The 25,135-nt window shown below is 39.0% G+C and overlaps 1 protein-coding gene across 1 annotated transcript in view; it reads left to right on the top strand.

Annotated features, from left to right (window-relative positions):
- AFG1L (AFG1 like ATPase) overlaps nt 1-25,135 on the top strand; it is a 228,824-nt gene that overhangs the window by 36,416 nt on the left and 167,273 nt on the right. The window contains exon 3 of the mRNA XM_021693462.1: nt 3,730-3,953. Coding sequence (XP_021549137.1) covers nt 3,730-3,953 — 224 coding nt within the window. The remainder of the gene's footprint in view (nt 1-3,729; nt 3,954-25,135) is intronic.

The raw sequence follows: 25,135 nt of genomic DNA, 5'->3' as shown, positions 1-25,135 counted from the left end.
TTTTTTAACCATTTCATACTCTTACTAAATCTCTTATTTCATGAAGTTTTTCAGTTGTATATATGTGTGTGAATATTGGTTCACGATATTCAGGAGGGTTCCAAAATTTGAAAGCCACTGATTAGAGGACAAGAAGGCATTAATATCCTTGTTGGAATGAGCAATAACACCTAGGCTAAGGAAAGAGAAAATGATGGGGTAAATACAGGTGAATTTGGACGTTTGGTGGTAGGGAGCTGAGGGACTTTGAAGGATGGTAAGATTTTGTGAGGGAGAAATTAGGCTGGCAGAGATTGGAAGAGGAGGATGTCCAAGTCAGGGAGTCTATGAACAAAGAAAGGCATGACCATGAAGTGAAGTAACTGAAAGTGTTTCAGACACAGTAAGTAATCCACTTGACTAGAAGGCAGTTCACATTATTGAGTCTACCTTCGCATTTTCCATTCTAACTAGCTTCATGACATTTCTGCTATTTGCCCGTCCTAATTTGGGCCTTGATTATTTCCCACTTAGAATAGTTTCATAACCAGTTTCTCTGTATCCAAATTCATTTTACTTGCTAATGCCAGTTAATCTTGATACATTACTACTGCAATTTTTCCCCTCCACCCCCACTTAAAATAATAATTAAAAAACCCCTGATATTCTCTATTACCCCATTACACATTACATGTGGTAGACAATCATTTTTTGTATATGTGACTGCTTTTTGGAGAGTAGAGGGAGAGTCGTCTGGAAATGCAGGCTGGGGCCCTATTACAAATTTCTTAAACCCTAGAACGAGGACGCTCTTTTTGGAGATCCCCAAAACTACCTCCAGGTTTGATGATTTGCTAGGAGGATTCACAAGACAGCATATAGTTGTACTCATGGCTATGGTTTATTACATCAAAAGGATATAAACACAATCAGCCAAAGGGAAAGGCCTGTGGGGCAAGGTCTGGAAGAAATTAGGTGCAAGCTTCCAAGAGTCTTCTCCTAGTGGAGTCACATAAGAAATACATAATTTCTCCAGCAATGAACTGTGACAACAGATGTGAAATGTTGTCTATTAGGGAAGCTCATTAGAGACTCAATGCCTAGGGTGGTGAGGGGTCGTGGTGGGTACATAGCTACTCTGCATAGCATGTACCAAAATTCTGGCCACGTAGAAGGAAACTAGGTGTTCAGCATAAACCACATAGCTTGTACATGGTACAAACAGTTTAGGCACAGTAAGTCACCCTTTCCATTTCTGGGAATGGTGGGGACCCTCTTGGAATCCAAGTTCTCAGCCAAGAGCCCACCTTGCAAGCAGACCTTTCTGAGGACAGTAATCTCAGGCCTGCTGTGCTAACTCTTTTCTGTACACTGTACTTAATGTGCTTCTATCAAGTGAAAAAGTGGCTTCAGGGGCTTCTTTGGAAATGGGGGTGGTATAATTATAGAAATGAGGGAGATGTGAAGAGGGTGGGACTTTGTGCCCCCTCTCCCATTTTTCTCTTCCATAAATTTAGGATTGCATGGAAGGTTTTATATGTAAAAAAAAAAAAAAAAAAGTGCTGCTGTTAAAATTATGTTTGATGTTTGAAAACCACTCCTTTAAACAATGAGATAAATTTTAAGAAAAATATTAATAAAATCACAGTTGGGATTTTAGCAAGATCATCTCTGTAGTTGATGGGAAGTATTTTCCAGATTGTGGTAGTGGTAAATTTGGGGCAGTGGAGGTGATCAGAGGCAGGGACGCCAAGCCAGAGATCATGAGAGCCCCAGGTAGCGTGGTAGCATGAGGAAGAGTGGGAGGGGATGGATTAGAGTATTTGCTCTACAAAGTGAGTAGTATTGTGATGGATGATTGGCTGAGGACCTGGTTGAAGAGTGAGATAGAAGTTTATTTTTTTACATAAAAATCCGGTAGGTGGCCCAGGGCTGGTTCGGCAGCTCAGCAATGTTGGAGAACTTTGCTCTGCTTTGTTCAGCATTCTGTGGGCCTCGCCTTGCCAGGTTGGCTCTTCCAGCTGCAGGCATCACACTTACATTCCAGTTAGAAGAAGGGGAGGGAGGGAAGGAGGGCATGCCTTTCTCTTTAAGGGCATGTAGCAGAGCTGCACAGGTTTCTGCTCACATCCCATTGGTTAGAACTGGTCATATGGCTGTGCCTGGCTGCTTGAGAGGCCAGAAATGGATTATTTAACTGGGCAGCCTAGTACCCAGCTAAAACTTCTATTCAGACAGGAAGAATAGCTATTAGAAGACAGCCCTAAAAAAAAAAAAAGAAGACAGCCCTGCCCGCTCCCCAACACTCATGGCTTATTTAGGATTTTCTTTCCTTTCTTGGGAAAAAGATGGAAATAATATTGACTCTTAATTTTTTCCCCAGGGTATGTAATTTTTATATTACTGAAACAAAGGAAACATGGTATTCAGTGAAACAGTGATAACGCTGGCAATGTATCTTTGCAAAATCTTTGACTCAAAGAAGGGCACCAGCCCTGTCTAAAAAATGTGCCAGTTTGCTGCTATTTATTGTTGCTTCTAAAAAATACAGAGAAAGATAGTAATATTGTAATAACTCTGTATGGTGACAGGTGGTAACTACACTTCCTGTGGTGAGAATTGTGTAAGGTATAGAATTGTTGAATCACTGTGTTGTCCCCTCAAAACTAATATAACGTTGTATATCAATTATACTTCTGTAAAAGATGAACCGTGAGAGACTATGGACTCTGAGAGACAAACAGGGTTTTAGAGGGGAGAGGGGAGGGGGGATTGGTTAGCCTGGTGATGGGTATTAAGGAGGGCACGTACTGCATGGAGCACTGGGTGTTATACGAAAACAATGGATTGTGGATCACCACATCAAAAATTAATGATGTATGATGACTGACATAAAATAATAAAATTAAAAAAAATAAAAAATATATATATAAAAGAATAAATAAAATAAAAATAGAACAGGAGTTATTTGCTCATTGCACCTGGCCCAGATAAGGAATAGTTATGATTGATCTTGCCATGGCCAATCATTTCTCTCCCAGGAGAGGCTAAAAAAAGGATCAGAAAACCTTACTGCTTTGCAACAGACACTCTGTTGTGTTTCAACTCTTTGTGTTCAACTTAAAAGTTATGGAAAAGGAAAGGAATCTTACAAGCATTGAAATCAGTGTTGTAATATCTGAATGCTGTGTGGTTTGGATAGGGAATAAGGGGGCAGTAGAAAACCCTTTGTGACTAATCTCTGTCTCTGCCTTGGTACTCAAAAACCAGAATTAGGCTTACCTCAAAGGTGCCAGCCCTGCTGTGGGGAAGGATCTGATGAATCCAGGTGGCCCATTTAATGGAGTGGAGGCAAAGCAGAGACGCTATGGCAGGTTAGGTTTTCTAGAAGAGGAGTTACAATGATAGCTTATGGGTTTGGGGTTTACTCTCTTTTGTTAAAATGAGATGATTATATTCATTGAACAAAATGTGTTTTATCTTTTTATTATTTTTTTTAAGTAGGCTCCACGCCCAAGGTGGGGCTTGAACTCATGACCCTGAGATCAAGAGTCTCACACTCCACTGACTGGGCCAGCCAGGTGCCCCAAAATGTGTTTTATTTTTATCAAAATGAGCTTTACAATAACTGTTCACATATATATACTTTTACCTGAAAGGTTTTAATGTGATCATTAAGAAACATGTGGAGTACTACGAAATATCTTCATTTAAGGAACTCTAAAATTTTATATATATTTTTGTTTATAGCCTATACAGTTCAGACCCCTGAGATTACATCTCCAACTGCGGCTACAGAGGTTTATTCAAAAGCTTTGGCTGTTTGCCATGGACCACTGGACCACTATGACTTTCTGATTAACACTCATGAGCTAAAGAATGATGAGAATCAAAGAAGAGTCATACAGTGTTTGCAGAAATTACATGAGGACCTTAAAGGATACAGTATAGAGGCAGGAGGCCTTTTTTCAAAGGTGAGTTTTGTGTGATATTAAAGATGGAATAGTTAAAAGTAAGCATTTTATAAAATGGATTAAATGCAGTTGGTAGAATCATGAAACTGCTTGAAAATTCTCACCAGTTTCTTTTTTTTTTTTTTTAAGATTTTATTTATTTATTAGAGCACGAGTAGGTGGGAGAGGGGGAGGCAGAGGGAGAAGCAGACTCCCCGCTGAGCAGGGAGCCCGATGTGGAGCTCCATCCCAGGACCCTGAGATCATAACCTGAGCCGAAGGCAGATGCTTAACCAACTGAGCCACCCAGGTGTCCCTCTCACGAGTTCCTTTAAAGAAGCTCTGTTGGATCCCTATTCCTGACCTCTTGATGCTCCATAGCTTTCTTTTACCTTTGGGGGGATTCAAATAGCTTCATATTTAGGTAATGATTGATGCTATCTGGTCTAAATGGAAATTGGACAATTTAAAAATTTCCCCTCCCTCTAGCTCAGGCCTGTCCCAGGATCAGCAGTGCAGAAGGTGGAGTGATTTGTTCTTCCCCTCTCCCTCCTCCTCCTGTGTCTGCTTGCCTGGCTTCTCTAGGGTCAGGATGAGAAGATGGAAATTAGAGCAAAACAGCAAAGTCTTAAGTGAACAGTTAAGGGCCTTTTGTGTGGTAGACACTGATATGCTAGTGCTTTGTTGAAGGGGCACACTGGTGGGTTCTTTTGGACTCCCCTGGGGACCTCCCCACTGCTCCACTTTTGGACCTCTTATGACTCTGGTTGAACACCTTGCTTGCACCACTGCATTCTGCCGGTCCCCCTTGCCCTTGCACTTAACCTTCTTGGGTGGGCTCCTGTCAGGACAACTCTACCCAGTACGCTTTTTATGGTGTCTACTTAGGCCACAGGAAGCATAACATCTCCTTTCTCCAGTCCCTACTCCAGCTTCAGTCAGCCTCCTGGAGACCTGTGGCAAGTTCTTCCAGGGACATTTCCATAGCCTGCTTTGGTTACTGCCTGTGGGATTTCCTCACCTAAACAAGCATCCCGCTGGAGAGGGGGATGCCCATCTCGTCATACACTCAATCCTAATCTCTTTGGACGCTTCCCTTGGGAGCCACCTGCTTTTGGCATGAGGTTTATCTGGGGGAGATGCCACAACATTCCTTACTTACCTAACAGCATTCTATCTTGATCGCTTTCTTCAGTTCCACTTTTTTTTTTAGGGCTGTTTTTGCTTCTTTTTTTTTCTTACAGTACTTCCTGCATGGATGTGACTAATACCTCTTTTTAGAATGGAGGGGAACTTGTTTCTCCTGTCCTTAGCTTTGAGCTTTTGCTGAAATTTTGAGAAAACAGGAAAACTCCCATTCCTTATCCCATTATAGAAGCCATGGCCATCAGTAGTGTTCTCTTCAAATTATGAGGGATATTAATAGTAAGAAAAGTTGGAATATGGTTCAACCAAAGAAACTAGTTTTCCTTTAATTGACTGGCCAACCATCCTCCCCTACGTACAAATGTTCTATTATTAGGAGGTCTTTAGAGGAAAGGTAATATATAACATATGTTAGTAGTGCTTGATTTAAAAACTCTAATCGAAGTAATTTTACTTTTCAAAAAGCACTTTAGATTATACTTACATAGTTTTATTTTTATCGAAAGAAAAATGCTGTCATCGCATTAACATCTTTTGGTTAAATGGACTAGGGATTCATTTAGATTACGGAAAGAAATAGAGATTTAGAATAAGACTACATATGCAAATAACAGTGAAGGGCATCTCTGTTACACAGACAGGCCTCCCAGAGCCAGAGCCTGAGGCTTTGCATCAGTGGTTTTGAAAGTGTTGATGACTTGACTGGCAGGAGGCACAGGTACCTGCCGATTCTTGCTCCAGTGCTCTGCCATTCATGTAATTTGCTTACTCTGGTCTTCCTTCCCCCACGTCTGTTTCCACTTCGGTTTGTCCTGCCAATTTATTAATTCTCTTCCTGTATCTGTGGTTTAAATTCTTCAGTAAGAATCTGATAGGAAACCCAATCACTTTATCCCTGTTTGAGCAGAGCTTTCATACCAGGTTTTTTGGAGGACACTAGCCAGTGTAAAGATCTGATCTCTGCCTAAGGTACCATTCAGGGCTCCCATGATTCTGCTGGTTCCCTCGGAAGTAGACTGTGACTGTGGTGGCCACTGTGATTGGCCGGCCCAGTGTAATGGTTATAGGAACTAATAAGGAATTATCCCTTTTGATGGCCACCCTTTCTTCATCTTCCAGTATTTCCAAAAGTTTATAGGCGAGTAAAGAACTAAAAAGTTTGGAAAACGTAGACTGCTTATGTACTGCGTACCTAATTATAGTTTGTAATACAGATGGTCTTCCAAATAAAATATTGCTTGGTTATATGTCATAGCCAGCAAGCAGGATGTTTTACTTAACTGGGTTTTTGGTTATCAGAATGAAATTGCTTTCATGAATTTTCTATTTTGTTCTCTTTGTAGTCCTTTCCCTTTTAGAAATACAGTCCTTTTTTTTACCCCTTCTCCCCACTCTGTATCATCCCTGGGGCTCATCTTACTGTGATTGGTGAACTTACATCCAGTGAAAAGTATCCTTTAATCATTAATATATCTGGTTGCCAATTCAACAACATTTTTTTTTTTCTCTTAAGTAATTATTTGGCTCTTCTCAGGGGTATTCTCCCACACTTCCTCCTTTGATTTCTGAACTGGCAGTGATGGGTCTGCCTGGTAAATTGACAGTTATTTAGCAGTAAGTAAATGTAATATTTACTACCTAGAGTCCCTAGTTTTAATGTGTAGCTGTAATCTTATGTAAGTAAGAGATTTGACCTCTCAGGTAGTTTTAAATGTGTCTAATGAAAGCTTGTATTTGTTTAATCCTAATGCATATGTGAATAAGTCTTTTGTAGATAAATCAGCATTTCTTTGTGGTAGTATTTGTCCTGTAGTTTCTTAAGCTTGCCAAATCTTCAACATTGAAAAAGACCCAAACATCTAATGTAATCTGAGTAAAACATATATAAAAGCTTTAGTTTTTGTTTACTTCTTTGTTTTTTAAGGAGATGGACAAAGGGGTCCTTTGGGCAGTCTGACCTGTTTGCCCTCAGACCTTCAGACCACACCAGGGAGCCACCCTGGCTGGAGACCTTCAGTTGTCTGAGGAGTACTTGGGTTAGACTGCTAGAAGCCCGAAGAGAGAAAGGAAAGGGAAGGAAGAATCCCTTCCAAGGGCAAGAGGGGAAATCCCTCACCATTTTGGGCAAGGGCAGTCTAGCTGGTCCCCCCTGGGGCTTTGGATCCTCATCTAGGAGTAACCTCGGCCAGGAGGTGGGGGCACCAAATGTGGTGTCTCTCCCGATCAGGTGGAAACCGGCAGTGTGGGCGGTGAAAGAAGTCACCTGAGGCAGAACAAAGGAGATAGAAGTTTATTGAAAACACCGCAAGGGGTGGGCAGCATAGCAAAGCAGAGACTGTCTGCCTAAAAGCTTTAGTTTTTGAAGATTGAAAAAATGCCACAGACCTATTTCTTTCTTTTTTTTTTTTCAAGTTTTTATTTAAATTCCAGTTAGTTAACATACAGTGTAATACTAGTTTCAGGTGTAGAATATAGTGATTCAATACTTACATGCAATATCTGGTGTTCATCACAGCACTTGCCCTCCTTTTTTTTTTTTTTTTTTTTAAAGATTTTATTTATTTATTTGACAGAGAGAGACACAGCGAGAGCAGGAACACAAGCAGGGGGAGTGGGAGAGGGAGAAGCAGGCTTTCCGCAGAGCAGGGAGCCCGACGTGGGGCTCGATCCCAGGACTCTGGGATCATGACCTGAGCCGAAGGCAGACGCTTAACGACTGAGCCACCCAGGCACCCTTTTTTTTTTTTTTTAAGATTTTATTTATTTATTTGTTAGAGACAGTGCACAAGCAGAGGGAACAGCAGGCAGAGGGAGAGGCAGGCTCCCCCCTGAGTAGGGAGCCTGATGCAGGACTCAATCCCAGGACCCTGGGATCATGACCTGAGCCGAAGGCAGATGCTTAACCAACTGAGCCACCCAGGTGTCTCAACACATGCCTTCCTTAATCCTCATCTCCTATTTAATGCATCACCCTCTCCCTACCCTCTGGTAACTATCAGTTGTTCTCTATAGTTAAGAGCCTTTTTCTTGGTTTGCCTCTTTTTTTCCCCCCCTATGTTTTTTTGTTTCTTAAATTCCACATATGAGTGAAATCATATGGTATTTGTCTTTCTCTGACTTACTTTGCTTAGCATTATACTCTCTAGTTCCATCCACCTCATTGCAAATGGCAAGATTTCATTATTTTTTTATGGCTGAGTGACATTCCAGTGTGTGTGTGTGTGTGTGTGTGTGTGTATGTGTATGTGTGTACATACCACTGTTCTTTACCTGTTCATCAGTCCATGGACATTTGGACTCTTTCCATAATTTGGCTATTCTTGATAATATTGCTGTAGACATCAGGGTGCATGTATCCCTTTGGATTAGTATTGTTGGGTAAATACCTAATAGTGCTATTGCTGGATCATAAGGTAGTTCTGTTTTTAACTTTTTGAGGAACCTCTATACTGTTTTTCAGAATGGCTGCACCAGTTTGCATTCCCACCCACAGTACAAGAGGGTTCCCCTTTCTCCACATCCTCACCAACACCTGTTGTTTCCTGTGTTGTTAATTTTAGCCATTCTGACAGGTGTGAGGGTACTATCTCATTGTAGTGTTGATTTGTATTTCCCTGATGATGAGTGATGTTGAGCATCTTTTCATGTGTCTGTTGGCCATTTGGATGTCTTCTTTGGAAAAATGTCTGTTCATGTCTTCTGCCCATTTTTTTTAAACTGTATTATTTTGTATTTTGGGTGTTGTTTGATAAGTTCTTAATATATTTTGAATACCAACCCTTTATTGGATATATCATTTGCAAATATCTTTTCCCATTCTGTAGGTTGCCTTTTAGTTTTGTTGATTGTTTCCTTCACTGTGCAGAAGCTTTGTATTTTGATGAAGTCCCAATAGTTTATTTTTGCTTTTGTTTCCCTTACCTTAGGAGACCTGTCTAGAAAGAAGTTGCTACGGCTGTTGTCAAAGAGGTTACTGCCTGTGTTCTCCTCTAGGATTTTAATGGCTTCCTGTCTCACATTTAGGTCTTTCATCCATTTTGAATTTATTTTTGTTTATGGTGTAAGAAAGTGGTCCAGTTTCATTCTTTTGCATGTAACTGTCCAGTTTTCCCAAAACCATTTGTTGAAGAGACTGTCTTTAGGAGAGACTGGATATTCTTTCCTGCTTTGTCAAAGATTAATTGACCATATAGTTGTGAGACCTATTTCTTCTAAAAATAAACACTGATATGCCAAGTATCAGAGAAGGAAAACTTGGGCTACTAGTTTTTGGTTTTTTTTTTTAGTGAAAGCAGAACTTCATTTGTAGGTTTGTTGATTTGGGAAAGTAAGATTTATGATTTTATTTTTTCTCTAAGCTTATTGAGAAATTATAATTCAAGGGATACAATGTGATAATTTGATACTCATGTATTACAAAATGATTACCATAATAAGGTTAGTTAATATCTCTATCCCCTCACATAATTACCATTTTTTTTTGTGGTGAAAACATTTAAGATCTACTGTCTTAACTACTTTTGAGTATATAATACAGTATTTTAAAAAATTTTTATTTAAATTCAATTTAATTAACATATAGTGTATTAGTTTCAGAAGTAGAATTTAGAGATTCATCAGTTGCATATAACACCCAGTGCTCATTCCATCAAGTGCCCTCCTTAATGCCCATCATCCAGTTACCCCATACTCCCACCCCACTCCCCTCCAGCAACCCTCAGTTTGTTTCCTATGATTAAGAGTCTCTTGAGGAGGAGCAAGATGGCGGAAGAGTAGGAGACCTAAATTTCGTCTGGTCCCAGGAATTCAGCTAGATAGGTATCAAACCATTCTGAACACCTATGAACTCAACAGGAGATCGAAGAAAAGAATAGCTCTCTGAACAGAAAAATGACCACTTTCTGGAAGAGTCATATTCTATCCCTTCATAGTAGTTAACCTTATTTTTGGTATATATATAAGTTGTTCTCTCTTTAAAATTTTGGGATACAGTTGCTTCTAACAGACCAAAATATACCCTAAATCTCTAGTGTATGGCTTTGTTCTAGTCTCCTGCCTGATCACATTCTTTACCCCCCCTTTTTAAAAAATTTCTCTTCTTTCTTTTTTCAACCAGCTTCTTACCATATCAATTCCTTTTATAAAATCTTTTATAATTTTCATCTTTACAGTCATATTCCATCTCTTCATTGTATTTGCCCTTATTTTTGTACATATATAGGTTTTTCTTTCTTTAAAATTTTGGGAGGCACTTTCTTCTAACAGACCAAAATACGCCCCAAATCTAGTGTGTGGCGCTGATCTATTCACCAGCCTGATCATATTTGATCATATTCTTTTTTTTTCTTTTTTCTTTCTTTCCCTTTCATTTCCCCTGGTTTCAGGTCTCTTCTGATTTGTTTAGTGTATATTTTTCTGGGGTCATTGTTACCCTATTAGCATTTTGTTCTCTCATTCATCTATTCTCCTCTGGACGAAATGACAAGACAGAAAAAAATCACCTCAAAAAAAAGAACAAGAGGCAGGACCGACTGCCAGGGACCTAATCAATATGGACATTATTAGTAAGATGTCGGAACTAGAGTTCAGAATGATGATTATAAAGATACTAGCTGGGCTTGAAAAAAGCATGGAAGATACGAGAGAAACCCTTTCCGGAGAAATAAAAGAACTAAAATCTAACCAAGTCGAAATCAAAAAGGCTATTAATGAGGTGCAATAAAAAATGGAGGCTCTAACTGCTAGGATAAATGAGGCAGAAGAGAGAATTAGTGATAAAGAAGACCAAATGTTGGAAAATAAAGAAGCTGAGAAAAAGAGAGATAAACAACTACTGGATCACAAGGGCAGAATTCGAGAGATAAGTGATACCATAAGACAAAACAGTATTAGAATAATTGGGATCCCAGAAGAAGAAGAAAGAGAGAGGGGGGCAGAAGGTATATTGGAGCAAATTATAGCAGAGAACTTCCCTAATTTGGGGAAGGAAACAAGCATCAAAATCCAGGAGGCACAGAGAACCCCCCTCAAAATCAATAAAAATAGGTCAACACCCCAACATCTAATAGTAAAACTTACGAGTCTCAGAGACAAAGAGAAAATCCTGAAAGCAGCTCGGGACAAGAGGTCTGTAACCTACAATGGTAGAAACATTAGACTGGCAACAGACCTATCCACAGAGACCTGGTGGGCCAGAAAGGACTGGCATGATATATTCAGAGCACTAAATGAGAAAAATATGCAGACAAGAATACTATATCCAGCTAGGCTGTCATTGAAAATAGAAGGAGAGATAAAAAGCTTCCAGGACAAACAAAAACTAAAGGAATTTGCAAACACAAACCCAGCCCTACAAGAAATATTGAAAGGGGTCCTCTAAGCAAAGAGAGAGCCTAAAAGTAACATAGACCAGAAGGAAACAGAGACAGTATACAGTAACAGTCACCTTATAGGCAATACAGTGGCACTAAATTAATATCTTTCAATAGTTATCCTGAATGTAAATGGGCCAAATGCCCCAATCAAAAGACACCGGGTATCAGATTGGATAAAAAACAAGCCCCACTGATATGCTGTCTGCGATAGACTCATTTTAGACCCAAAGACACCTCCAGATTGAAAGTGAGGGGGTGGAAAACCATTTACCATGCCAATGGACAGCAAAAGAAAGCTGGGGTGGCAATCCTTATATCAGACAAATTAGATTTTAAACCAAAGACTATAATAAGAGATAAGGAAGGACACTATATCATACTTAAAGGGTCTATCCAACAAGAAGATCTAACAATTGTAAATATCTATGCCCCTAACATGGGAGCAGCCAATTATATAAGCCAATTAATAACAAAAGCAAAGAAACACATCGACAACAATACAATAATAGTAGGGGACTTTAACAACACCCTCACTGAAATGGACAGATCATCTAAGCAAAAGATCAGCAGGGAAATAAATACTTTTTTTTTTAAAAGATTTTATTTATTTATTTGAGAGAGAGAATGAGAGAGAGAGAGCAGGAGAGGGGGGAAGGTCAGAGGGAGAAGCAGACTCCCCACTGAGCAGGGGGCCTGATGTGGGACTCAATCCTGGGACTCCAGGATCATAACCTGAGCCGAAGGCAGTCGCTTAACCAACTGAGCCACCCAGGCACCTGGAAATAAAGACTTTAAATGACACACTGGACCAAATGGACTTCACAGATATATTCAGAACATTCCATCCCAAAGCAACAGAATACACATTCTTCTCTAGTGCCCATGGAACATTCTCCAGAATAGATCACATCCTAGGTCACAAATCAGGTCTCAACCAGTACCAAAAGATTGGGATCATTCCCTGCATATTTTTGGACCACAATGCTTTGAAACTAGAACTCAATCACAAGAGGAAAGTCAGAAAGAACTCAAATACATGGAGGCTAAAGAGCATCCTACTAAAGAATGAATGGGTCAACCAGGAAATTAAAGAATTAAAAAAATTCATGGAAACCAATGAAAATGAAAACACAACTGTTCAGAATCTTTGGGATGCAGCAAAGGCAGTCCTAAGAGGAAAGTATATAGCAATAGAAGCCTTTCTCAAGAAACAAGAAAGGTCTCAAATATACAACCTAACCCTACACCTAAAGGAGCTGTAGAAAGAACAGCAAATAAAGCCTAAACCCAGCAGGAGAAGAGAAATAATAAAGATCAGAGCAGAAATCAATGAAATAGAAACCAAAAGAACAGTAGAACAGATCAACGAAACTAGGAGCTGGTTCTTTGAAAGAATGAATAAGATTGATAAACCCCTGGCCAGACTTATCAAAAAGAAGAGAGAAATGACCCAAATAAATGAAATCATGAATGAAAGAGGAGAGATCACAACCAACACCAAGAAATACAAACAATTATAAGAACATATTACGAGCAACTATATGCCAGGAAATTAGATAATCTGGAAGAAATGGATGCATTCCCAGAGATGTATCAACTACCAAAACTGAACCAGGAAGAAATAGAAAACCTGAACAGACCTATAACCACTAAGGAAATTGAAGCAGTCATCAAAAATCTCCCAACAAACAAGAGCCCAGGGCCAGATGGCTTCCCAGGGGAATTCTACCAAACATTTAAAGAAGAACTAATACCTATTCTTCTGAAACTGTTCCAAAAAATAGAAATGGTAGGAAAACTTCCAAACTCATTTTATGAGGCCAGCATTACCTTGATCCCAAAATCAGACAAAGACCTCATCAAAAAGGAGAATTACAGGCCAATATCCCTGATGAACATGGATGCAGAAATTCTCACCAAAATACTAGCCAGTAGGATCCAGCAGTATGTTAAAAGGATTATTCACCACAGCCAAGTGGGATTTATTCCTGGGCTGCAAGGTTGGTTCAACATCCGCAAATCAATCAATGTGATACAATACATTAATAAAAGAAAGAACAAGAAACATATGATCCTCTCAATAGATGCATAAAAAGCATTTGACAAAGTACAGCATCCTTTCTTGATCAAAACTCTTAAGAGTATAGGGATAGAGGGTACATACCTCAATATCATAAAAGCCATCTATGAAAAATCCACAGCAAATATCATTCTCAATGGGGAAAAACTGAGAGCTTTCCCCCTAAGGTCAGGAACACAGCAGGGACGTCCATTATCACCACTGCTATTCAACATAGTACTAGAAGTCCTAGCCTCAGCTATCAGACAACAGAAAGAAATAAAAGGCATCTGAATCAGCAAAGAGAAGTCAAACTCTTTGCAGATGATATGATACTTTATGTGGAAAACCCCAAAGACTCCACCCCAAAACTGCTAGAACTCATACAGGAATTCAGTAAAGTGGCAGGATATAAAATCAATGCACAGAAGTCAGTGGCATTTCTATACACCAACAACAAGACGGAAGAAAGAAAAATTAAAGAGTTGATCCCATTTACAATTGCACCCAAAACTATAAGATACCTAGAAATAAATCTAACCAAAGAGGCAAAGAATCTGTACTCAGAAAACTATAAAATACTCATGAAAGATCAAGGAAGATACAAATGGAAAAAAGTTCCATGCTCATGGATTGGAAGAACAAATATTGTGAAGATGTCAATGCTACCCAGAGAAAGCTACACATTTAATGCAATCCCTATCAAAATACCATCCACTTTTTTCAAAGAAATGAAACAAATAATCCTAAAATTTGTATGGAACCAGAAAAGACCCCGAATAGCCAGAGGAATGTTGAAAAAGAAAAGCAAAGCTGGCGGCATCACAATTCCAGACTTCCAGCTCTATTACAAAGCTGTCATCATCAAGACAGTATGGTACTGGCACAAAAACAGACACATAGATCAATGGAACAGAATAGAGAGCCCAGAAATGGACCCTCAACTCTATGGTCAACTCATCTTTGACAAAGCAGGAAAGAATGTCCAATGGAAAAAAGACAGTCTCTTCAACAAATGGTGTTGGGAAAATTGGACAGCCACATGCAGAAGAATGAAACTGGAACATTTTCTTACACTACACACAAAAATAGACTCCAAATGGTTGAAAGACCTAAATGTGAGACAGGAATACATCAAAATCCTAGAGGAGAACACAGGCAGCAACCTCTTTGACCTCAGCCGCAGCAACTTCTTCCTAGAAACATCGCCAAAGGCAAGGGAAGCAAGGGTAGAAATGAACTATTGGGACTTCATCAAGATAAAAAGCTTTTGCACAGCAAAGGAAGCAGTCAACAAAACCAAAAGACAACTAACAGAATGGGAGAAGATATTTGTAAATGACATATCAGAGAAAGGGCTAGTATCCAAAATCTATAAAGAACCTATCAAACTCAACACCCAAAGAACAAATAATCCATTCGAGAAATGGGCAGAAGACATGAACAGACATTTTTCCAAAGAAGACATCCAAATGGCCAACAGACACATGAAAAAGTGCTCAACATCGCTCGGCATCAGGGAAATCCAAATCAAAACCTCGATGAGATACCACCTCACACCAGTCAGAATGGCTAAAATTAACAAATCAGGAAACGACACATGTTGGCGAGGATGCGGAGAAAGGGGAACCCTCCTACACTGTTGGTGGGAATGCAAGCTGGTGCAGCCACTTTGGAAAACAGTATGGAATTTCCTCAAAAAGTTGAAAATAGAGCTACCCTACGACCTAGCAATTGCATTACTGGGTATTTACCCCAAAGATACAAATGTAGTGATCTGAAGGGGTACGTGCACCCCAATGTTTATAGCAGCAATGTCCACAATAGCCGAACTATGGAAAGAGCCAAGATGTCCATTGCCAGATGAGTGGATAAAGAAGAGGTGGTATATATATACAATGGAATATTATGCAGCCATTAAAAGGAATGAAATCTTGCCATTTGCAACGATGTAGATGGAACTGGAGGGTATTATGCTGAGCGAAATAAGTCACTCATGGAAAGACATGTATCATATGACCTCACTGATATGAGGAATTCTTAATCTCAGGAAACAAACTGAGGGTTGCTGGAGTGGTGGGGGGGGGGAGGGAGGGGGTGGCTGGGTGATAGACATTGGGGAGGATATGTGCTATGGTGAGCCTTTGAGTTGTGTAAGACTGTTGAATCACAGACCTGTACCTCTGAAACAAATAATACAATATATGTTAAAAAAAAAAAAAAAAGATAGTAGGAAGGGAAAAATGAAGGGGGGGAATTGGACGGGGAGACAAACCATGAGAGACGATGGACTCAGAAACAAACTGAGGGTTCTAGAGGGGAAGGGGGTGGGGGGATGGGTTAGCCTGGTGATGGGTATTAAAGTGGGCCCGTAGTGAATGGAGCACTGGGTGTTATACGCAAACAGTGAATCATGGAACACTACATCAAAAACTAATGATGTAATGTATGGTGATTAACAACATAATAAAATAAAATTAAAAAAAAAAAGAGTCTCTTACGGTTTGTCTCCCGCTCTGTTTCTGTCTTATTTTTCCTTTCCTTCTGCTATATTCATCAGTTTTATTTCTTAAATCCCACATATGAATGAAATCATATGATAATTGCCTTTCTCTGACTTGTTTCACTTAGCATAATATCCTCTAATTCCATCTATGTCATTGTAAATGCCAAGATTTCATTCTTTTTGATGGTTGAGTAGTATTCCATTGTATATACACAGCACATCTTCTTTATCCATTCATCTGTTGATGGACATCTGGTTCTTTCCATAGTTTGGCTATTGTGGACATTGGGGCTATAAACATTGGGGTGCATGTGCCCCTTTGAATCACTATGTTTGTAACCTTTGGATAAATACCTAATAGTGCAATTACCGGGTCATAGGGTACCTCTATTTTTAACTTTTTGAGGATCCTCCATACTGTTTATAATACAATACTGTTAATTTTATTTTTTATTTTTTATTTTTTTAAGATTTTATTTATTTATTAGAGTGAGCAGTGGGGGGAGGGGCAGAGGGACAGAGAGAGAGAGAGAGAAGCAGACTCCCCACTGAGCAGGAAGCCCGATGTGGGCCTCAATCCCAGTACCCGGAGATCATGACCTGAGCTGAAGGCAGCCACTTAACCGACCGAGCTACCCAGGTGCCCCACAATATGGTTAATTTTAGTCCTCATGCTGTGCATTAGATCCCCAGAACTTATTCATCCTATAGCTGGCAGTTTGTATTCTTTGACCAATATCTTGCCATTGCCCCCAGCCCCCATTAATCACCATTCTACAGATTTGACTTTTTTAGGATTCTGCATAAAAGTGAGAAAATACAGCATTTGTCTTTTTTTGTCTGACATATTTCACTTAGCAATATGGGCGTGTGTGTGTGTGTGTTCAATGTACGCTTTATGCTCACTGTGGGGCTTGAACTCATGACCCTGAGATCAAGAGTCGCATGTTCTACTGGCTGAGCCATTTAGGGGCCCTTGGGCATTTTTTAAAAAAAGATTTAGAGAGAGAGAGAGAGAGCACACACATGTGGGAAGGGCAGGGGATGAAGGAGAGAGAATCTTTTTTTTGAAGATTTTATTTATTTGATAGAGAGAGACACAGCGAGAGAGGGAACACAAGCAGGGGGAGTGGGAGAGGGAGAAGCAGGCTTCCCACCGAGCAGGGAGCCCGATGCGGGGCTCGATCCCAGGACCCTGGGATCATGACCTGAGCCGAAGGCAGACGCTTAACCGACTGAGCCACCCAGGCGCCCCAAGGAGAGAGAATCTTAAGCAGACTCTGCTAAGTACAGAGCCTGATGCAGGACTCAGTCTCAACCCTGAGCAAAAACCAAGAGTCGGGCACCTAACTGACTGAGCCACACAGGTGCCCCTTGCGCATTTGTTTTTCATGCAGATATTTAAACATAAACATTCAATATAGTGAATGTCCTTTTTTTTTTATTGTACTTCTAAGAAACTTGCTGTAAGGCTAAGGTATAATATTAAAATAAAATGCACCTTCACAAAATGTCTGAATTATTGATGAGAAAACTGGTACCAGTCTATTAGGCTGCTTTTATGTATGAGTTTAACAGTGTTTCCTCTAATAAAAATTGGAAAAAATTAGCAGATGACCATGGTTTAGAAGCAACAAACTATGAGGAATGAGCATTTATGAACACTTTATCTTTGTTAACAAATAAAACTTAACAACCAGGTTAATCTGACACATGTAATGTATGCATAATTGTTATTGTGCTATGAGGCAATTAGGCATAAATGGTAAGTAGTTCATGTAAATCCTATAATTAGAATTACTTTTACATAGCCAAATCAAGTATTTCTGGAGTCAGGGAGGGAGAGAATTAGAGTGTGGAGCTACTCTGCAAGTCTCTGTTTCCATTAATCAGGGCTATACAGGCAGCCAGGTTTTCCATCTCTTGGGAGGCGACATCATAGCCCAAGAGACTTGGGAATAGGAGTGGAAGGAACAATATTCCTTTCCTTTTCCTCCTGCTCTCTACAAAATAATTTTAAGTTTTTCCATAATGAGAAATTATTTCCAACTTCCCTCTACATCCTATCATCTTTTGTTTGGATACCTCTTCTTACCCTCCCAAGAACAATGTGTATATCACATAGAAAAGACCTGCCTTGCCTTTAAAGCCATCTAATCTAAGGTCTTGATGCTTTCCTTGTTCTGGCTTCTAGTCCATGGAGGCTATGAGTGGAATACCTGGAAGGCTAGCTGTGGCCTTTTAGGAGATGTGGGAGGCCTAATCTGAATCCCTTTAGTTATTAATCCAAGACTAAGCTATTTGCTGTTTTTCCTCAGTTCTCCCCTTCTCTCTTCCACCTAAAGGACTGAGCACTTACTCTCTACATTCCTCTTCTTAGAACTGGCATTTCCTATAGGTAAAGTAGGTTGAGCAGCATGATTTGGGTAAAGTTTCCCTGATTCCTTTATCCATTAGAAAATCATAAGCAACATTGAATATACAGTGGATAATATCTATAGCTACAGTTTTATTAAAGACCAGGAGTTTTTTTTATTTACATCCAGTGTGGGGCTTGATCTCAGGGTCATGAGTTCAAGAGTCACATGCTCCACCACCTGAGCCACCCAGGCACCCCAAGACCAGGAATATTTTTAAATGAATGTTTCTTTTATCAAATTTTTATGACAACTGAAGCAAAAGCATTATGTCCTAATCCAATGATGGCATTGTCTATAAGAAGTGAGATCAGGAGTCAAACTACCTTGGTTTTTGAGAACTAACACATCGCAGACTCTAATAAAGTCTGAAATTTGAGAAACAGAGTGTAATAGGCCTGTTTCTGTCTCTAGAATAATTAACCAATGTATTCAATTACATTTTAAGTTTTATCATAATTCCTAAGGTGAAATTATGCCATCAACATAGGTGAGAATGTCTTTAATAAGTCCTTTGAAATGAATTTAAAGGAAAGGCTATAGCCCTATTTCATAATGTTTAGGATTGGAATTTTTTCTGTCTTTATCAACCAAAACTGACTACTTTGGTTATGAAAGCAAAATTATATAGGCTGTAAAGAGCCATCATGCTGAGATTATAGTCAGATCTCTAGATCAGGGGTTGGTCAGTATTTTCTTTAAAGGACCATGTAGGAAACCTTTTAGGCTTAGGGGGCCATATGATCTCTGTTCCAACTACTCAATTCTACCATTGTAGTCAAAACAGCCACAGAAATACATAAATAAATGTACTCCAACAAATACTTATTTACAAAAACAGGTGTCAGTCTGAGTTTGGCCCACAGGCCATGATTTGCTGACTCTGCTCTAGATGACTGCTGTCTGACCAGATTTTGAAGGCTGGTGGGAGACCATTAATTATATTCACGACTCTACTTGAACTATACTTAGTCTAGCCTTCTAATCTAATTTCCCATTACTTGTCTTTATATATCCCTGCCTCTAGTCAACAGAACCACTCAGTGTTCCATTATATAGACAGACAAATGAGACAAAGTACAAAGTTTGGAACTTGCATGAAAACTTAATACACCATTGAAGTAGCACTGAAAATCAGTGGGGAAAAAGATGGTCTAGTCAATAAACAGGGATGAGACAATTGATTATGTGAAAAGTAAAATAAAATCAGGTACTTTTTTCTCTAAACATAAACATAAATTACATAGAATTAATGTCCTATACTTAAACTTCTTCAAGAAAATCTGGAGGAATATCTTTATGAACCTAGGAAAAGGAAGAATTTCTTATACAAGATATGAAAACCTAGGAGCACTTGGGTGGCTTAGTCAGTTAAGCATCTTACTCTTGATTTCAGCTCAGGTCATGATCTCAGGGTTGTGGGATCGAGCCCTCTGTTGGGCTCCATGCTCAGTGCGGAGTCTGCTTGTTCCTCTCCCTCTGCTCCTTCCCCAGCTCCTGCTTCCACACTCACTTGCTCTCTTTCTCTCTCTCTCTCTCTCAAAAAAAAAAAAAGACACGAAAGTCTAAATTATGAAGGTAAAGATGGATACATGTGGTTATACTAAAATTTAAAACTTCTATCCAAGAAAAAGCATCATAGGAAAAGTGAAAAGGCAGAACAGACCAGGAGAAAATATTTGCATCAAAAATAATTGACTATGGATTGTTATCTGGAATGTAAAAACCCAGTAGAAGAATGGATGAAGAGTCTGTTTTGGGAGGATAACTAGCAGATGCCACAAAAATGGGTAAATAAATCAGAATGTATTTCTAAAATGGAATGTTGCATAGCATGGAATGATTTCAAAATCAGGATTGTTAACTCTGAGGAAATAGGACACAAAGGGAGACTTCAGCTGTATCTAATGTTTTACTACTTAAATTTTGGGATAAGTATGTCAAAATATAAAGATTTAATAAAGCTGGGTGGTAGGTAACCAGTTACTCAATATTCTGTCCAATTTACCGTGTCTATTGTATTTTATAGTAAAAATATTTTTGAATGTAATTGTTAGATATTTCAACAGGTTATTTTAATTCATTTTGAGGGAATTATAGATAATGTAATTTTAGACTTGTTCATCATTTGCTTCTTCCAAAAAGATTGAGGAAGGGGAACTGTGAGCACAGAGCTCAGGAAGGCGTAGAAAGTCCCTTAGACGTTTTAGCATTGGAAATGTTTTTCTGAAATTTCATAAGCTGAATTTTCTTGGCCTTAAATCTTTTTCATGAATGACAGATGTTTCTGAGTTCTATATGTGTAGTTATGTGTTCATTTAATATTGGATTTAATCTGACCTCACGTTCAGTAATGTTTTGTCTTTTTCGAGTAATGTACTCATTTCAAGTACTGGGGAAATAATGGGCCATGTGTTTTCTTGTCTTCTAAAGGAGAATTAATAAATCTCCACAGTGGACACCGGGGAAAGTAGTTCTATTGTGTAGCTGGGAAAAGCAAATGATTTTTAGTTTTATGGAAAAGTCTATCATGCTTAGCTAGAATATATCTTTTTGCTTATCGGAGGACCCTGAATTGTTATACATGAATTCAAATCAACAAAAAGAGAGTTGGTCCTTACTACGTGCTAGGCTTCATGCTGGAAGCCAAGGATACAAATGTGAATAAGAGTAATGGTTTCTGATCTCAGTCATACCTTGTTCAATAGAGGAGATGATCCATAAACAGTTACAACTCAGTGAATTAAATAAAAATTCAGGTGGGTATGAAATGCATATGGGAACAGTCTTTGAGAGCTGACTAAATAAAAGGATTTTAAATTTATTCTATATTATTGCTTCACTTGGGACTTAAAATTCTAACTCAATTATAAAGAAATTTTATGAATCAAAGTACTATTGATTTACTCTTGAAGGACCAGATTCCAAATGTGGATATATACATTAAAATCAACAGCATTAAAACCCACAAAAAATATATGGTACAAATTTATATATTTAAGTTTATATGTATTAACTGTGTACTCCTGAGAAGGATCAATATTACTATATTTAAAATACTGTATACAACATGTTTAAAAATGTGCCAATTAAAAATATATTCAAATTACTTTCACATTTGTGTTATTAAAATAAATGAAGATACTGCTGTAGGCATATGGTATTGGCTTTACCATATTAAATGTTTCCAGTTTCTGAATTGGTCATATGACTGTTTCAGTATTAAATAAATTTAGTAGTATTCCTATAATAATTATTAAATATTACCATTAAATGCAATATTTACTATCTACAGAGAATAAAATGTAAATAATGCATTTGATAAGATTAATAATTAAATACGTTATAAAACACTTCTGAGAACCATTCTGTAAAGCTTTCATTTGTGCTATTAAATAATAGCAATTTTTTTTTTTTTTTAAAGATTTTATTTATTTATTTGAGAGAGAGAATGAGAGAGACAGAGAGCACATGAGAGGGGGGAGGGTCAGAGGCAGAAGCAAGCTCCCTGCCGAGCAGGGAGCCCGATGCGGGACTCGATCCTGGGACTCCAGGATCATGACCTGAGCTGAAGGCAGTCGCTTAACCAACTGAGCCACCCAGGCGCCCAATAATAGCAATTTTTGAAACTAAAATTGAGAATTCAAAATTACATTTGAAGAGAGACAAAAGTCTCAGGGTTCTTCTCAGATTCAGAATGTTCAATAGGTTTGTGTGAAGACTGAATGAAACCTAAAGGCAATCCTATCATTTTCAGGATGTGGGGATTGTAGGGGAAAATTCAGCACATAGAAAAGGAAAATCAGGATGGATAGATGGTAGGTTAGAAAGATCCCTTGGCAGAAAGTATTCATGGAGTAAGAAAACCGAGGTCTTCATTTTAAGAATTGTTTACTTAGATGCAGTGGCAAGAAGGCCTTTGATTTGGAGGAAGCAGTGGGTAAGGAAGCATGGTAGCAAGGGTGAGAGTCTGAGCAGTGGTGAGAGATCTCTTTGCAGATGAAGGCCGACCTTTGGGTGAAGGGCACACTAACCGGGAAGGCCATGTGATGTGATAGATTTTGATTTGTGTTCTAGAATTTCATTCTTCCTGTAAAGTCATCAGTCTGGTTCTGAATTGTTTAGATTTTCCTTTTAATTTCAGTTGTTTTTCCCTAACAATCTATTTCAGCCTGAAGTTCAGAGTTGTCCCTCCGAAACTCTTTACTAGTTGCATTCACATTTGCTATTCCTGAAGATTCTCTATGAAGGCAGCATCTTTGAAGGATAACCTAAGAAGTTACTCCCTTTTAACAATATTAAGCCTTTTAAGAATTAGATATTTGCCTTCATTTAGTTTCTTAAGTTGAATTGTAAGTGAATTTTGCCTTACACTTTTTTTTTTAACTGAGTGAAAGCCTTTATTCTGAAACAAGAGGTGATAGAAGAAAAACTGAGCAATTGCAACCCATGCCCTCATCTCTCATGGAAATGTGCAGATACTAGGATCTGAACACATGTTTCAAGCCACACTGCCATGCCATGTACAGTTTCTCTAAGAGTAGCCTAAAGCACAGCTCCAAGGCAATCCGTACCTCCTTCATGGCAATGGAAACCACCACAGGGCTGCCTTCAGTTGCCTTTGCCCCAGTGAACCACACAAATGCCCCCACAAGTACTTCTTCCTGGACCACACTTTTACCTGGCAACCAGAATGCCTTGTCCGTGGAGCAGATGTGAGTGGCAGTGTCCTTGCCTCTAATTTTCTCCCATTCAATGTATTCTCCAGTGTATCAAGACCAGTGTTTCCAACACATAATCTGATTGTTCCATTCTCCTGCTTAAGACTTCTCAGTACCCTCAGGAGGAAGTACAAACTCATTAGTGTGTTCTCGAAGGTCCTTGAGAACCTGGTCCCTGCCTCTTGCCAGCTTCATCTTAGTTCTCTGCTGTTAATCACAGTACCAGCTGTGACAGACTACTTGAAGATCCTTGACAAGACCAGGACCTTCTCTTGCCTCTGGGTCTGCTAAGGCTACCCCTCACTCCATCCTTTGATATTATTTATTTCATATTGCCCACCTGGTGACCACATACTCCTTAAGGAAATACTTTGTTTTCTGGGTCTTTTAGGTCTGCAGAGCCCAGCTTATTGCCTGGTACAAAGTAGGTGCTCAATCCTCAATCCATGTTTGCAGAATAAATGAAAAATGAGTAACAAAGCCATCACTGAAGATTCACAAAACAATCTCTGCTGACTCTGAAGGCTGTCTGAAGCTGTCAGTCTCTGCTGTCAGCCTATCTGTGTTGTCTGTGTGTGAGTGTTGGTGTCATATCTGTGAGTTTCTATATCCATTTACCTCTCTGTGGATGTGTTTGTGTTCTCATTCCCTCTGTAGCATCAGTTCTTTAATAATCCAGGAGAAGCCTGGAAGCTCACTTTAATTCCTCAAATTCAGAACCTCAACCAGGTTCAGAATGAGGGATATTTTTCACATCTTTTTTTTTTTTTTAATGAATTCCAGATTGGTTTGAGAATTATGCTTATGTCTTGGACATCCATCTGAACTAGTAGTGGCCTGGAATAGATCACACCTAGCATAAAGTTGTCTAAGCCAGTCCAGACTCAGATTATCAGGTAGGAGTGAGTTAACATGAATGATTTGCTGAAGAAATTGCCTCCTGTCATTTGCCTCCTAGTGGCACATATAGACACTTATAAATGCTTGTTGCTTGAATGCATGAGGCATTAAAAAGTCATTTGCATCTTCAAACTCTGTTATAATCAGAAATTGAGCCATTTCTTATGCTAGTTGTTCAAGAGGTTTAAGCTCACCCACTATACACACTTGCTAGTTATTTAGTCTTTTTTTTTTTTTTAAGATTTTATTTATTTATTTGACAGAGAGAGACACAGCCAGAGAGGGAACACAAGCAGGGGGAGGGGGAGAGGGAGAAGCAGGCCCCCCACAGAGCAGGGAACCTGATGCGGGGCTTGATCCCAGGACCCTGGGATCGTGACCCGAGCCGAAGGCAGACGCTTAACGACTGAGCACCCAGGCGCCCTGATACTTAAATAGTCTTAATTCTACTAGCAAACTGAACAAATTGGTGTACTTAAGGTCAAGGGTTCTTTTGCAATTCAGCTGAAGGCATTTAAAAAAAGATTTTTATTTGAAGAGAATTTATGGGTGCTAACATATAGTTCAGTTTTTTAGTTTTTAAAGATCTTCTTAGAAACCTGAAGTGATCTACTTTTATCAGAACGTGGTCTATGTTGAGAATGATAGAATGCTAGTTTTTAAAAGACGTAATTATGCTCAGCATTCCAGCTGGAATCATTGTCTCTGATTCTATCATTTTTGGAGATAATGGAATGATGAGGGGAGTGGGGAGAAACAGGAAAAGTAGTATTCCTGCATTTTAAACAAATTGAAAACAACCCTTTTTATTTTAAAGCATCACCCTTATTATCTAATTGTCCTAATGGAAATTATGCTGGAGTAGCAGGTGGATAGTAACCCAGAAAGGTGGAGGACATGCTATTTCAATTTATAAGTTTGATGGGAGTCACCTTGGATTACTTTTTAATGCTAACATTTTAATATAAGGAACAAAACATAAGTTAAAATGATTAAATCAAAATATTTGGAATGAAGATGACAAATGTTTACTTTGTAGAAGTTAAAGGAATACTTTTGGCAATAGTTGTGAAAACACTC

This window comes from Neomonachus schauinslandi, chromosome 8 (genome assembly GCF_002201575.2).
Source record: "Neomonachus schauinslandi chromosome 8, ASM220157v2, whole genome shotgun sequence".
NCBI lineage: Eukaryota > Metazoa > Chordata > Mammalia > Carnivora > Phocidae > Neomonachus > Neomonachus schauinslandi.
Note: the sequence above shows the minus strand (reverse complement) of the source record. Positions and strands in the feature narration are given on the sequence as shown.